Source organism: Salvelinus alpinus, chromosome 10 (assembly GCF_045679555.1).
Source record: "Salvelinus alpinus chromosome 10, SLU_Salpinus.1, whole genome shotgun sequence".
In the NCBI taxonomy this organism is placed as follows: domain Eukaryota; kingdom Metazoa; phylum Chordata; class Actinopteri; order Salmoniformes; family Salmonidae; genus Salvelinus; species Salvelinus alpinus.
Window position 1 is genome coordinate 49759247 of NC_092095.1, and position 14773 is coordinate 49774019.

General features: G+C 42.6%; 1 protein-coding gene across 1 annotated transcript in view; it reads left to right on the forward strand.

Moving 5' to 3' along the window:
* Nucleotides 1-1319: 1319 nt before the first annotated feature.
* The window catches only part of LOC139532193 (aryl hydrocarbon receptor-like), an 83630-nt gene continuing 70176 nt past the window's right edge, over nt 1320-14773 (forward strand). The window contains exons 1-2 of the mRNA XM_071329497.1: nt 1320-1752; nt 8012-8199. Coding sequence (XP_071185598.1) covers nt 1694-1752; nt 8012-8199 — 247 coding nt within the window. The 5' untranslated portion in view covers nt 1320-1693. The remainder of the gene's footprint in view (nt 1753-8011; nt 8200-14773) is intronic.

Consider the following 14773-nt stretch of genomic DNA (forward strand, 5'->3'; position numbering starts at 1 on the left):
GAAATACTGTCTTACTACTAGGATCCATTGGCCAAGCTAAGCCATCGCAGAGAAAGAGGAGATGGAATAAAACAAGGCCTTGTACAGTAACTGTCCATATTTTGCAAGTGTATTTAATGGATTGTGGTTTGGGGAATTTCAAAAGCCCCATGGACATAACAGCATTTCTTTGTTGAAATCAACAAAAAAACTCTTCAAGACAACCCTAGGCAACCATTACCACATTCATCATTGAACCAGCAGCAATAAGTCATCTTTATGGGAAGAGTGTCTGAAAAGTTCCCAGCATCATTGAACCATGCGCAACCACATGGTAACAGGGTTATGGTAGAGCCCCGCAGCCCGGGAATACCTGGCTATCTATTATATACTATTGCATGGGAGAAAGTGGCTTTGGAAATGTTTGGTTGCCAAAGTGCATGCACTAACATAAAATTATCTGAAATTGTGTATATTAAAAATGTTTTCATCTAGCATAAGGTTAGAGGCCCAGGACAATAGCCAGTATTTAAATTGAAATTAGTTATTGCACATAGCTCTGAGGGCGTTCTCCATGATATCAAAGGTTGCAAACGATTATGTAAGTACAATATGTACAGTTTGTCCTCGTTGTATATATCATAAACAACTCCACTTTTAAAGGGGCAGTCTGCAAGTTTTTAAATGTAAATTAATGATACTGTATATATACCCATTGATTCTTGAATAATGTAACCTCTTGAGCTTAGTTCAACTGTCGTACTCCATCAGACCCAAAATTATAAGCTTGTTTTACTCTTTTGTTTGTTAACAATGTAATTAGAAACGAGTACCGTATAACCTCAAAACATGGTTACAACTATCATTTTGATATCATGGATACTCAGTCCTTCCGTCCATAGCTCTGTGCCTCTGTCTATGAATTTCAGAGTGGATACATTTCTCCAGACTCATCCCTCAGATGTTTACCAAAACAGTGGCGGGGTCGACCTCTTCATTATTGTTAGAAATGCAGATTGCCCCTTTAAAGGTATATCTCTCAATTCAATTCAAGGGGCTTTATTGGCATGGGCAACATATGTTAACACTGCCAAATCAAGTGAAGTAGATAATAAATAAAAGAGAAATAAACAATATAAATGAACAGTAGACATTACACTCACCAAAGTCTCTCTCTCTCTTTCTCTCTCTCTCTCTCTCTATCTGTGTGTTATATTTCCTGAAAGCTCTTTGCACCAATAGCGAGCAGCCCCACTGTACCTGGTGCGCGAGCTACAGTGAACCAGCGCTCTGGATTGGTTCGAGTAGCAGAAAACGCAGCCTTTACGTTCGCCCAACTGGAGGAGTGTACAGTATGTTAATGTATTAGGAATGACAGCTTTAAAAAAAAAGGAAAAAAAGGAAGGAGTCAAATGTGTTCGGTTCACGCACGACATTTCTAGCTGCTGTGCAGTTTGAAAAGTTTGTTTAAACTTTTACAATCAAAAAGCTATTTTGGATTTATCGGTCTGGTCTACGAAGAGGAATAGTTTCTGCGCATATTTGGAGCTTCGACGTATGAGACGTTCTGTACATTGGCGGACTCCTTGTGGATATTTACATGATACAGAGCTTTATCTAGTCGTGTGTCTTCGAAAACTATCTGCAAGAATAAGAGGGAAACGTATTGGATAGTCTTATTCTATAGACTTTCTTAGTGAGATAGATATACATCATGTTGGGGAGTACGGCGCAGTACGCCGCTAAGAAACGGAAGAAGCCTGTTCAGAAAATGTAAGCAACTCTGAATATAATTTTCAAGTTAAAAGATACGGCTACTTTGTGTAAAAGGAATGGTTACATTGTCTTACAGGTCAACCAATGCTACTAATACAGGTTATAACGACACAAAACAATAAACCAAATGTTTAATTTCAAGGTTATTCTACTATGTGTATAGTAGACTTTGTGTAGCCTATCGTAAGGCACTTATTTTCACTATAGGCTATGGGTTCTGAGCTTCACTAAATCAAGTTACGCAAATAAGACCTTTTGTCATAATTTTATGGGTGAATGCATGACTGCATTTTTACGATACACACATTGATTGACGTGTTATGTATCAATCTATAATTTATCATATTCTCTGAATAATATGCATATTATGATACTGGTTTTGTGTTTAAGTTGTGTTTAAGTTGGTATAGCTCAGGATATCTGCAGTGATTCTGCAGATACAACGATGCCCAGCTGATTTAGCCTACAGTCTCGTTCCAAACCATTTTCATTCGATTTGCTATCTATACAATCTCTATTTAAGTTCTCAGTATTTTCCACAGTAGCCTGCTATAAATTCTTCCTCAAGTCTTTAGGGTTACCTTAAGATTGAGTTTTGGTGTGTAGTTATGGTCTGGCATGGAAATGGTAGTATTGCATTAGTCATAATCAAGTTGAAAATTGGCTGCGCTCTCACGCAATGCTTACATGGGGGAGGGAGAGCAGGGAAAACTGGGTCGAAATTTTGTAATTTAATAGACCTGCGTTTTTTTTCCAATCATGAGGAACAAACTTTTTTGCATTCCAAAACTTTTTCCTCTGCAAATTACCATATTTCGAAGTCACACAAAGTTATACAGTTGTATTCTCTGGCAAAAAAAAAATACTTGAACAAATCGTTTTTTAAAAATGTTTCAATATATTGCACTATTCAGAACATTTTGGTCCCAAGATTCCAGCAAAAATCTTATTGTCGTTTATCTGACTTTCATTAATCTGTATGTCCGGCCCTTATATTTACATAAAGAGTTGCGTTCATGAGACGGACCTTATTTTTTTTATTGACGTCTAAGCGTAAACTTGATAAAAAAATGAATTTATATGAAAGCTGTAAGTACATCAATTGTTTGCTCACTGGGAAATGAATATCCAACTTGTCAGTGGCAACTGTGTTGAGTTTGGAGTTTGTGTCAGCAATTCATTGACCATATTACTGTGTTATTGACACACGTCCTGGGATTTCCAACGATCTTCTATATTGAAGAACCCCTTACCTTCTAATGACTCTTACTTAGCTTGTGAGCAACATAGATAAAAAAAAAACATGTGCGTGTTCGTGAGAGTCTTGGCGTTTCATAGAAAGCATTTAATAGTTTGTAGCTCAAACCATTCGGACTCTACAGACATTTTTGTATAAAAAAAACCTGCCTTTGGGTTCCGCCCTTGTCTCACAAATACTGCCCTAGCTCAGCCACCGGTAATCAAACAGACTAATGGTTGGTATTTACGGATGCAGAAGAAATAGACGATTCCAATGGTACAAGAAGACTGTACCTCAGACGCACAATGTTCTGAAGGAGTCAGAAGTCCGAAACGCACCAGCGATATGGTGGGACTCATTGAGTTAATACGTATGAATAATTACTTTATTATTACCTAGTTATAACCTTATGGCCCTATTCAGCAAGTATTTTACTCAATTTTGAAAAGGTATTTTCTTTCTCCAATCTCCACACTTTCTACCAGCCCTATATGTAAACATGATCTTTTCATTGCTCTCTCCCTCTATCAGATTTCCAGAAGGTTGGAACAATGGCACAGGGTAACCTGTTGGCCTTTTAAAAAGAGAAGATTGATGATATTACATTACCTACAGCAGGAGACAGTGTCTACAGTTCTAGTGTCCAATAGAGTGAGCTTTTTCTACCTCCACAATGATATCATTGTGTGGCTGCTGTGTGCAGACCAGGCTTAGTCTGCCTCTCAAATGGCACTCGATTCCGTATACAGTATAGTGCACTACTTTTGACCAGGGATCATAGGGCTCCCTGGTAAAATGTAGTGCACTATATATGGAATAGGATGCCATTTGGGATGCATCACTAGTGTTTTAGTAGACATTCCTCTGAGTATGATACTCAGTCAGCCACTATCACTAGGTCACTGACTTTTAGTTGGTGATTTTCCCGCTGGGAAAAATCCCTTTCAGAACAGAAAATGCATGACTCTTTGTGATTTCTCTGTGAATCAAATGAGAGTGATCCAAAAATTCAACAAACATTTAACTTTTTATCTAAGAGACTCACAGACAGACAGACAGACAGACAGACAGACATACAGACAGACAGACAGACAGACAGACAGACAGACAGACAGACAGACAGACAGACAGACAGACAGACAGACAGACAGACAGACATGGAACCCGACAGGCAGACAGACACACACAGACAGACAGGCTAGACCCTGGCTCTCCAGTCCACACCAGACCCTCGGCCACCCCTCCACCCCTGGCCTGCCACTTGTGATGTCAGTGATGTCACATGGCTACGTTAACTGTAACGGACCTCACCAGAAGCTCATTACGGTAACACTTGAGCCAGAAGTGACTCGGCTATTTTCGGCAGCAAATATGTCAATGGATTAATATGACTTTGATGGTGATGACCATGCATTCACATTCTCCCCTTTTAAAGCTTTACTTTAAGGGACCCCTATTCCCCATCCACAGGTGTGGCTACTACCTTCCCCATTACTTCACAGACAGTGTCCTGACTGTTTGGAAAGAATGTTAGACAGTATTTACCTTGTCTTTTTTTCTTCTTTACCAAAGAGTTTGGAAAGAATGCTAGACAGTTTTGATGTACTTGTTATTTTAGACATATAACCTAATCTTATTCGGGGGTTGTTGCTACACTGACTCAGACAAAGTACCTTTGTTTGGGAGTCTGGGAAAGCAGTCTTGCAATAAGATGGTAAAACTCTGCCAAGATAGATAACACTACACATCCATTGTTTTAAGAATTGGACCTACAGTATGAGTCATGGTGAGAGAGCCAGCGAGGTGGGCAAGACGAACGCTGCAGGTTGAGCCATCTGAGTTTAATTCCAGTCTTGTTTTGTTGTGGTGGACCAGAGACAGATAGAGTTCTACTGGAGGTTATCAGGGTGGGAATGACCTTACCAGAGCCGGGCTCAAATAGTATTTGTGCACTTTCAAATACTTTAGCTGCCCTTGGTTGAGCTTGCCTGGCGCAAAATAACCAATAGAATAGGCCCAAAAGGCAAAAAGCTGCCCATCTGGCACTCCGTGATGGCTATGTCAAATGTTGAAAGTATTTGCTGGAAAACAAATACTATTTGAATCCAGGCCTGGGCCCCGCTATTTCCAAACGTGCACAGGCCTCTCGTGTCATGTGTCGGTTACAACACTCAAAATCAGATTACCTAGAGCTGGTTCCTCTATCACTCCTCCTCTGTTCAGCCATCAGGTTGACCTTTGGAAGACTGGCCTGTTATCTATTTTGGTTCAGATCTAGGCCGACTGGTTTGAACTGTTTATGGAAAGGTTGGCCATTTTAATGATGTACGCCAAAATGCTCCAAGAAGCTAGCACCTATCTTATTATAAATACATAAGTATGTAAACATCACTGTGTGGCCCTTGCAGTGGTTAAGAATACACTACTGTAACATTGAACTACGTGCACCCGTATCAAAACATGCTAATGTCACTTGGAATTTGTCATTAACTTGTGATATCACCTGTGCCACAACAATGAAGGTGCCTCCGTCTGTGTGAGGTATCCAAGATGGAATCCAAGATGGTGGACGGACAGAGATGGTTTCTGAATGAAGGGCCTATTGTCCCCAAGGCCAGTCTCTGGTGTCATCACTTTCCCTTGTTTTCTGGGAATGTATAATTTGGTTCCAAACCTCTGGCTTGAGTTACTGTTGAAGTCCCTTCGGGTAAGCCCTTGCTGGTGAAAATACAGTGTTGGGTTACAACAGACCTCCATTTGACAACAATGGCTTGGTTTCTCAAGACAAGGTTCTCCCAAACATTGAACCAGGAAATTCAGAAGTGGGAGAACTTGTTGGTTTTAATGATTGGTAAGAGTAGACAATGACACACTATGTTAACAACATTATAAGGTTTAGGGTTTGACATGTCATCTATGTCTATGACAATTCATTTGTAATACATTTTTCAGTTTTTCTTCTATGTCTGAAAGTTCATTTCCAATAACATTTTTCACATCGTTTTTTGGGGGGGAATAGATGATTGTGATGTACAGTATATTTGACACACAAAGCTAATATTGCCTTGCTTATCAAATGCCTAAAACAACTCTGACCAGCCTAATATAAGCTCTTGGACTTAAGGCCTTTTGTAGTTAGTTGAACATTATAATGGATTAATTATGCTATTTGACAGTTTACAAAGAGAGTTAAGTACATTTCTAGGAATATGCCAGAGAGAGTGCAGTAGCTGTGACCAAAGGTGCTTGGTGAGACTTACTCTAAGACAAAATACCTGGTACACAGAGGCCTGTATTTGTGAGGAATCAGGATGACCTGGTTCTTTACTTGAGGTTGAGAATCACATCTGCTTCAGCTACTCTTCAACTATCAAAGGGGATCGAGTCTCTGTTTGTATCTGAAATGACAGCGTATTCCCTATAGTTCACTACTTTTGATGCTATAGGCCCGGGGGGATGTCATACAAATGTTCCACGCAGGCTGCATTCGATCTTCACCGAGGTCCGGAGGGCCGCAGTTAAAATTAGGCTTGCCGTCAAAATTTGCAAAAAACTTGTCCTCTACCTATCGCTTTCGGAATGTTCGATGCTTATTGACTGTCAAGCTTTCGTTTCAATGACTGTTAGCTAGCTGGACAGTGAAGAGACTATTCTGTGTGTACTGAGCAAAAATTTAACTCAAAATTTAATATAAAGTGTTGGTCCCATGTTTCATGAGCTGTAATAAAAGATCCCAGAAATTGTCCATATGCACAAAATGTTTTTTTCTCTCAAGTTCTGTGCACAAATTTGTTTGTATCCCTGTTGGTGAGGATTTCTCCTTTGCCAAAATAATCCATTCACCTGACAAGTGTGGCATATCAAGAAGCTGATTAAACAGCATGATCATTACACAGGTGCACCTTGTACTGGGGGACAATAAAAGGACACTTAAATGTGCAATTTTGGCGCACAACACAATGCCACAGATGTCTCAAGTTTTGAGGGGACGTGCAATTGGCATGCTGACTGCAGGAATGTCCACCTGAGCTGTTAACAGAGAATTTAATGTTAATTTCCCTACCATAAATCGCCTCCAACGTAATTTTTTTTTGGGGGGGGCAGTATGTCCAACCGGCCTTACAACCGCAGACCACGTATAACAATGCCAACCCTGGACCTCCACATCCGGCTTCTTCACCTGCGTTATCGTCCGAGACCAGCCACCCGGACAGCTGATAAAACTGAGGAGTATTTCTGTCTGTAATAAAGCCCTTTTGTGGGAGAAAAAAACGAATTCTGATTGGCTGCGCTCCTGCCCAGTCATGTGAAATCCACAGTTTAGGGCCTAATTCATTTATTTAAATTGACTGATTTCCTTATATGAACTGAAACTTGTTCAGTAAATATATTTATTTACTCAAACCGCCCGCTGGCCTTGAGTTTGACAGGTGCTATAAGGAATAGGGGGCAATTTTGTACATTTGTGAACTTGAGACATCTCTGTAAAAGACAATTGTTCTGGGAGGTTTTTGGGTCTGGATCACATTTCCTGAAGTGGCCCTAGGTATGTTTTTCAACAGCCTTAGAGTCTTCTTTAGTGCCAGAATTCACTTCAACAGAAACCCAACAGTGGACAGGGGAATACCCTAACATGAATAGCACACGGCTAAAATCATAGAGTAGATCCAACTTCATTAAGGACTAAATTGATCAGGCATTTTCACATTACAATAAAAGGAAATCAGATTCCATGAAAGATATGCACTACTATTCCATTCTCTTCTTTACCAAAATATGTCTTACAAGGTGGTTTCATCATCACCAGAGAAACCAGGCTGTTTAGCAGAGACCGGGGCTGCTTGTCACACTTTCTATTCTTGTGTGTAATTCTCAGCACCAGTATATCTTAGAAGACTCTTTTCAACAATAATAGAAAGACCAAGTTCTTGGGTTGAAACGGGGACCATAAAAAAAACCTGCATCAATTTCAAACCCCCATCATTGAACCGTAACTTATTTTTCTCTCTTTTTCAGTCCTAAACCCCCTCCTACAGATGGCATCAAGTCGAACCCGTCAAAGCGCCACAGGGATCGGCTGAACGGAGAGCTGGACAAGTTGACCGGGCTGTTGCCGTTCTCAGAGGATGTACGTGCGAGGCTGGATAAGCTGTCTGTGCTTCGGCTCAGTGTGGGATACCTCAAGGTCAAGAGCTTCTTCAGTGGTGGGTGGCACATACTCTGACTCATAGATAAACCAACACTTTAGCTGCCTCGTAGGCCACATTGTAGCTAACTCTTACGACAGAGGTGAAGACTGTTGGATTGAGATCTGTAGAGGCTTCTTTTTCTCCCTTCGTTTCGCCTCGCTTCTCAACTCTGACTGCTAGTCTCTCTCTCTCTCTCTCTCTCTCTCTCTCTCTCTCTCTCTCTCTCTCTCTCTCTCTCTCTCTCTCTCTCTCTCTCTCTATTTCTCTCTCTCTCTCTCTCTCTCTCTCTCTCTCGCTCTCTCTCTCTCTCTCTCTATTTCTCTCAGGAAACGGTTTATATCTGTGTTGCCGTGTTAATTGCACTTTGAGTCTCTGAGGCCGATTGTTGAGTAGAGGGCAGACAGAAATATGGTACCTCAGAGTGTCACATGGCCAGACGCAAGCTTCCTTTTCCTGTCGAGCAGCAACACATGTTCTAAATATCATCACACACACACCCCCGTCCCCCCACCGCCCGGCCCCTCTTAACTCCCAAAACAGCAGAGGATGTTCTTGTGGTCGGAGATGTTAGCTAGCACTGCACATGTACGCATGCACATACACACCAGAAGGATTGACTGTCCTTGCTAGTTTCTGCCACACATAACTTTTCCTCAAATAGTTCATGCCCTGTCCAAAATAGCATCAATTAGAAGAAGACTGCAGCCTCGTTGCAAGCCAGGCCATGACGAGAGCTAACAGACACTCCGACATTTTTTTTTTTGTTGGTCTGGGCATCCACCGACATAGCAGTTAGCTATACACACTCTGCATCAACAACAAAGGCAAATCAGACAAGGCCCTTTGCATATTGTATGTTTTGGACCTAACTTCCTTGGCAACCAAAGATGTTAATTGTAACGAATGGAGACATGCATTTATTGCGTTACTAAGTAAACGTTGCCAGGGCGATGGCCATACACAGTGCGAGTAGTCATGAGCTGCAAGCCCCAAAGCGGTTAGGAGATCCCGTTTTGTTTCCATCCTCTTTTACACCACAACACACACAGTAGCAGCAGCAGCAGAGCCTCTCTCCCTCACCCTCTCTCTCTTTCTCCCCCTCACTCTCTATCCCCCCTCTCTCTTTCTCTTATGGAGCAACAGAGAGGGTCAGAAGGACAGAGAGGGTCAGAAGGACAGAGAGGGTGTGTGGAGGGAGTTGGAAATCAGGCGTTGAACTCTGACTCCACCCACACTCTACTTCCTTTGCAACCCCTTACCCTCCTTTCCTTCTTTTGTTCCCTCCCTTCCTCCTTCCTCATCGGCCTGTGTGAAGTTCAAGTTCACAAACTCCCCCTCCCCTCAAACAAACGCAACAGGATCCTAGTAGAGTGGTGTACTGTGCTTGCACGGCATGGTCCGAAAATGAATTGTCTTATACATTATATATTAGCATTTTTACATTATTAGTTGCTATTAAAGAAACTAGAACTTTAGTTCAACTCTATTTAAAGTGGCCTTTGTATATTTTATGCACACATTTTCTCAGTGATGCAATTTTGGTCAACCTCAAACATGCTGTGGTGGTCAACTCCCCTTGTCCGCTTTTAATTTCATGACCACAAAACGCTTTGGTCATGCCTGAGCTATGTAGATGTATGGAGAGCTCAGAGTAGGTTGAAGTGGCTGGATGTTTGGCTCAGGAGAAAGAGACCTCTGTACTCTGAGGTCCAAGCTGGACCTGCTCTTTTATTTTTTATTTAACCTTTATTTAACTTGGCAAGTCAGTTAAGAACAAATTCTTATTTACAATGACGACCCACCCCTGGGGCCCCACAAGGGTACGTTCTCAGCCCTCTCCTGTACTCCCTGTTCACCCATGACTGCGTGGCCATGCATGCCTCCAACTCAATCATCAAGTTTGCAGACGACACTACAGTGGTAGGCTTGATTACCAACAACGACGAGACGGCCTACAGGGAGGAGGTGAGGGCCCTCGGAGTGTGGTGTCAGGAAAATAACCTCACACTCAACATCAACAAAACAAAGGAGATGATCGTGGACTTCAGGAAACAGCAGAGGGAGCAACCCCCTATCCACATCGACGGGACAGTAGTGGAGAAGGTGTAAAGTTTTAAGTTCCTCGGCGTACACATCACAGACAAACTGAAATGGTTCACCCACACAGACAGCGTGGTGAAGAAGGCGCAACAGCGCCTCTTCAACCTCAGGAGGCTGAAGAAATTTGGCTTGTCACCAAAAACACTCACAAACGTTTACAGATCCACAATCGAGAGCATCCTATCGGGCTGTATCACCGCCTGGTACGGCAAATGCTCCGCCCACAACCGTAGGGCTCTCCAGAGGGTAGTGAGGTCTGCACAACGCATCACCGGTGGCAAACTACCTTCCCTCCAGGACACCTACACCACCCGATGTCACAGGAAGGCCAAAAAGATCCTCAAGGACAACTACCACCGGAGCCACTGCCTGTTCACCCTGCTATCATATAGAAGGCGAGGTCAGTACAGGTGCATCAAAGCTGGGACTGAGAGACTGAAAAACAGCTTCTATCTCAAGGCCATCAGACTGTTAAACAACCATCACTAACGTTGAGTGGCTGCTGCCAACATACAAACTCAATCTCTAGCCACTTTAATAATTAATAATTGGATGTAATAAATGTATCACTAGTCACTTAAACAATGCCACTTTATATAATGTTTACATACCCTACATTACTCATCTCATATGTATATACTGTACTCTATACCATCTACTGCATCTTGCCTATGCCGTTCGGCCATCGCTCATCTATATATTTATATGTACATATTCTTAATCATTCCTTTACACTTGTGTGCAATGTCATACTTTTTAAGCTCGCTGCTTGTGAAAGCATATTTTGATTGTTTTATAGACTTTTGTTAATCTTGACAGTTTGAAATGCTCAGGCACTTTAATTGAAGTCGCTTTACAGTTTTTTAAGGTAGTTATTGTGAAATTGTTCGATTACTTGTTAGCTATTACTGCACGGTCGGAACTAGAAGCACAAGCATTTCGCTACACTCGCATTAACATCTGCTAAACATGTGTATGTGACCAATACAATTCGATTTGATTTGATTTGGTCTCCCCATGGTGGTTATCTTTAGTGTGGGACCCCAGTTCAGAGTAAAAGTGTCACACGTGATATCGCTCAGATATCTTCTGATTGAGAATGAATCAGAATATGCATGACCTCACAAAACAGCTTGTAGTTGCAACATTATTCCCATATCAACAATATCCACGCATGGGGACGAACAGTGAATGTTAATAGATGTGTGTGGCTGAGCTCACCATGCGTTCCCTGCTGCAATATGAACACTTCTTCGTACCATGTGGTTCCTATCTCTGTGTTTGACTCGGCTGACCCTGGAACGTAAGGGAGTGTCAGTGATAGTGTGGGAATGGAGGTTTGACACTGTACGACTCTGAACTGGGGTCAGTAAAGTCGAAAGATCACCACCGTGAATCCATGTGACTCCATGGTGAGACAAGAGACAGACTGTGTAGCAGTGGGGCCCATGCAGAGTGCAGAAACCCGGGGGAGATAAATACTGCTTGTGTGTGTGTGTGTGTGTGTGTGTGTGTGTGTGTGTGTGTGTGTGTGTGTGTGTGTGTGTGTGTGTGTGTGTGTGTGTGTGTGCGCGCGTGTGTGTGTGTCTGTCTGTGTCTGTGTGTGTGTGTGTGTGTGTCCGTGTGTGTACTGTCAGCAGACAGGGAGAAGGCATACTGGGATCTAGTGGGCCAGTAATGCTGATCATGTTGGATCACTGGATCTATGGTTCCTGACAGTGGTGTGTGTCGATGACGAACAGCACTTCATCCAGACAATAACTCAGAGACACGGTCATGATTGTCGACCCAAAAGACACACTGAAGCACCGCTTCACCTTCATCCGTCACACACAACACACACGTCCATCTTTCCACCTCCTCCCTGTGCATTGTCTCCCTGCCTAGCTCTGGCCTTTGTCTCTGTGAAGCCTGTTTATCATCTCTGGGATCTGAGGCTGCCTGCCTGCTGGGCGTGGAAGGGTGGAGGGGCACGTTTGGGGAGGGAAGCTCTGGAGCATTGCTGGCGCTGGCTGCACAACCACAACACGAGGGACTGCTGTCGGAGTCAGCTGTGTTTGCCTAGTGATAGATCTGACATATATATATTATTGGTAGGCCTAACCGCTGTCACATTCCAGCTCTACTTATTAGAGCAGTGTTTAAATCAAAAAACGATGAATAGGCCGTGTCCCATTATAACAGAAATATACCTGTCGTGTCCTTCATGTTCCTGTGGACCTGCAAGGTGTGCAGGTTTCTGTAGTCCTAGCATAGTACTACTAACATGTCAGATTCAACTCTTCATTATAAGTTGTATTTTAGTTGAATTTGTGTTGGTGCTGGGCTAGAACAAAAGCCTGCACACCTTGTGGGTTCCTAGGAAACAGGCTTGAAGAGCACTCCTCCATTATGTGAAGTCCTATGAAATAAAGCTGGGGCCATGCCTCCCAAATTTATCTCCGTTAGTGATGCCATTACCCCCCCCCCCCCCCCCCCTTCGCTGAATCCTGTCTCGGGCCTCTGTGGTGATTTCACACACCTTCCCCCACCACCGTCCATGGCTTTCCCAGATGTTTTTCCAGCGTTGGGATTTTGCTTTGGGGAATAGGGAGGTCTGCCCCAACAGAGAGAGGCTGTAAAACAGGCTAAACAAGCTACTGAGAGTCACCTTTGACCCCTCCATGCAAACCAATCTCACATTCTCCTGGGGTCATGGTAAGGTTGTACTGAGGTTGTACTGAGGTTGTACTGAGGTTGTCCTGAGGTTGAAATGAGGTTGGACTATGGCAACTATGATTCATTTCACTTCCCGTGTGACATACATTTGATCGTATTTGTTATTATTCTGAACTGAAACCTTCTTTGAATGGATCTCTTTCAGTTACTGTTGTTTGTTACGAAGTGCTGACAGAGTGACATGGAGCAGCTTGGCACTCAGGGATGGTGTTGAGTGTTGTGGGTGTTACTGTTGGTGCGATAGATACAACACAGGGTTGGACTCAACATTAGTGCATGTGTAGGTCAAACAAAAAGTAGAGGGACAGGGCTGCCATTTTGCTGAGAAACAAATGCTCCCGCTGAGACTAAACACACCCTAAACGCTAAATCCTAAAACCAAACAGAACAATATTGACCAATGTTGGGATAATGCAGCTTTTCCTAATCAGTGCAGAGAGAAATCATGGCACAGATTCAGTATTTACACAGTTGTGATGTCACAGGCCCGGGTTAGAGAAGTATGTGTTTACATGTTCATACACTCAAATGACTGTTATGCATGTCATCTCAACATTGACCTTGTATCCCTTTGTTGATTTTGAAGTCATCCAGTCATAAATAGCTGCCTGAAGGATGGATGCAATTTGTAAAGTGCATGATCACACACCAGATCAATTTGCATTGTTATTGGCATTCTGCTTGTCGGTCTATGTGACGCCATTGTAACTGCAGTGAGTAAGCGGTGTTAGTGAATGGGATGGTGTCTGGACATGTTCAGCTGGGTAGTGTTTGACATTGTAGACACATTGAGGGCTACGCGCACGCACGCACACACACACACACACACACACACACACACACACACACACACACACACACACACACACACACACACACACACACACACAAGTTCCAACTTATTGAGCAGCACCCTCTCTGTAATGGCTATCAAACACAATGCCAAACAGTTGGTACATGTACAATATCTGTGTCTGGTTAGCGTGAGCTCCTCTACTTTCCAGATGGTGTCAAGGTCCTGTGTTTGAGTTATGATCAAGTTCCATTGCAGGCGAAGTGCCAAGACTGAGGAATCTGCCACATGCCTACTAAGCCATATCACAAACCCAGCGGATTCCTCCAGGTATACCGACCGCTTAGCCATGTGCTGTATTTGAACTAAAATGTCACTGGGGTCTCTACCCGTAGTTGGGATTGAGTTTGACAAGAGATTTCTATCTTAAAATTCTCCAAATAAAGAGTTATGCATTGTAAGGCATTGATTGCTACAACGCCTACATATTACATTTTTGAGTAAACGGTGGTCAGAGATGAGTAAGGGAAGGGTTACTGTTAGGGTTAACTTTTACTGCCTCAGAAACCCGGATCCGGGAGCACCCCCCACCCCCCCCACACTGATTAGCATAGCTAGCATAGCTTCACAAGTAAATAGTAGCATCTAAATATCATTAAATCACAAGTCCAAGACACCAGATGAAAGATACAGATGTTGTGAATAAACCCATCATTTCTGTTTTTTAAAATGTTTTACAGGGAAGACACAATATGTAAATCTATTAGCTAACCACGTTAGCAAAATACACCATTTTTCTTTGTCCACCATTTTTTCTCAACACCACTAGCTATCACCAATTCGGCCAAATAAAGATATTGATAGCCACTAACCAAGAAAAAACCTCATCAGATGACAGTCTGATAACATATTTATGGTATAGGATAGGTTTTGTTAGAAAAATGTGCATATTTCAGGTAGAAATCACAGTTTACAATT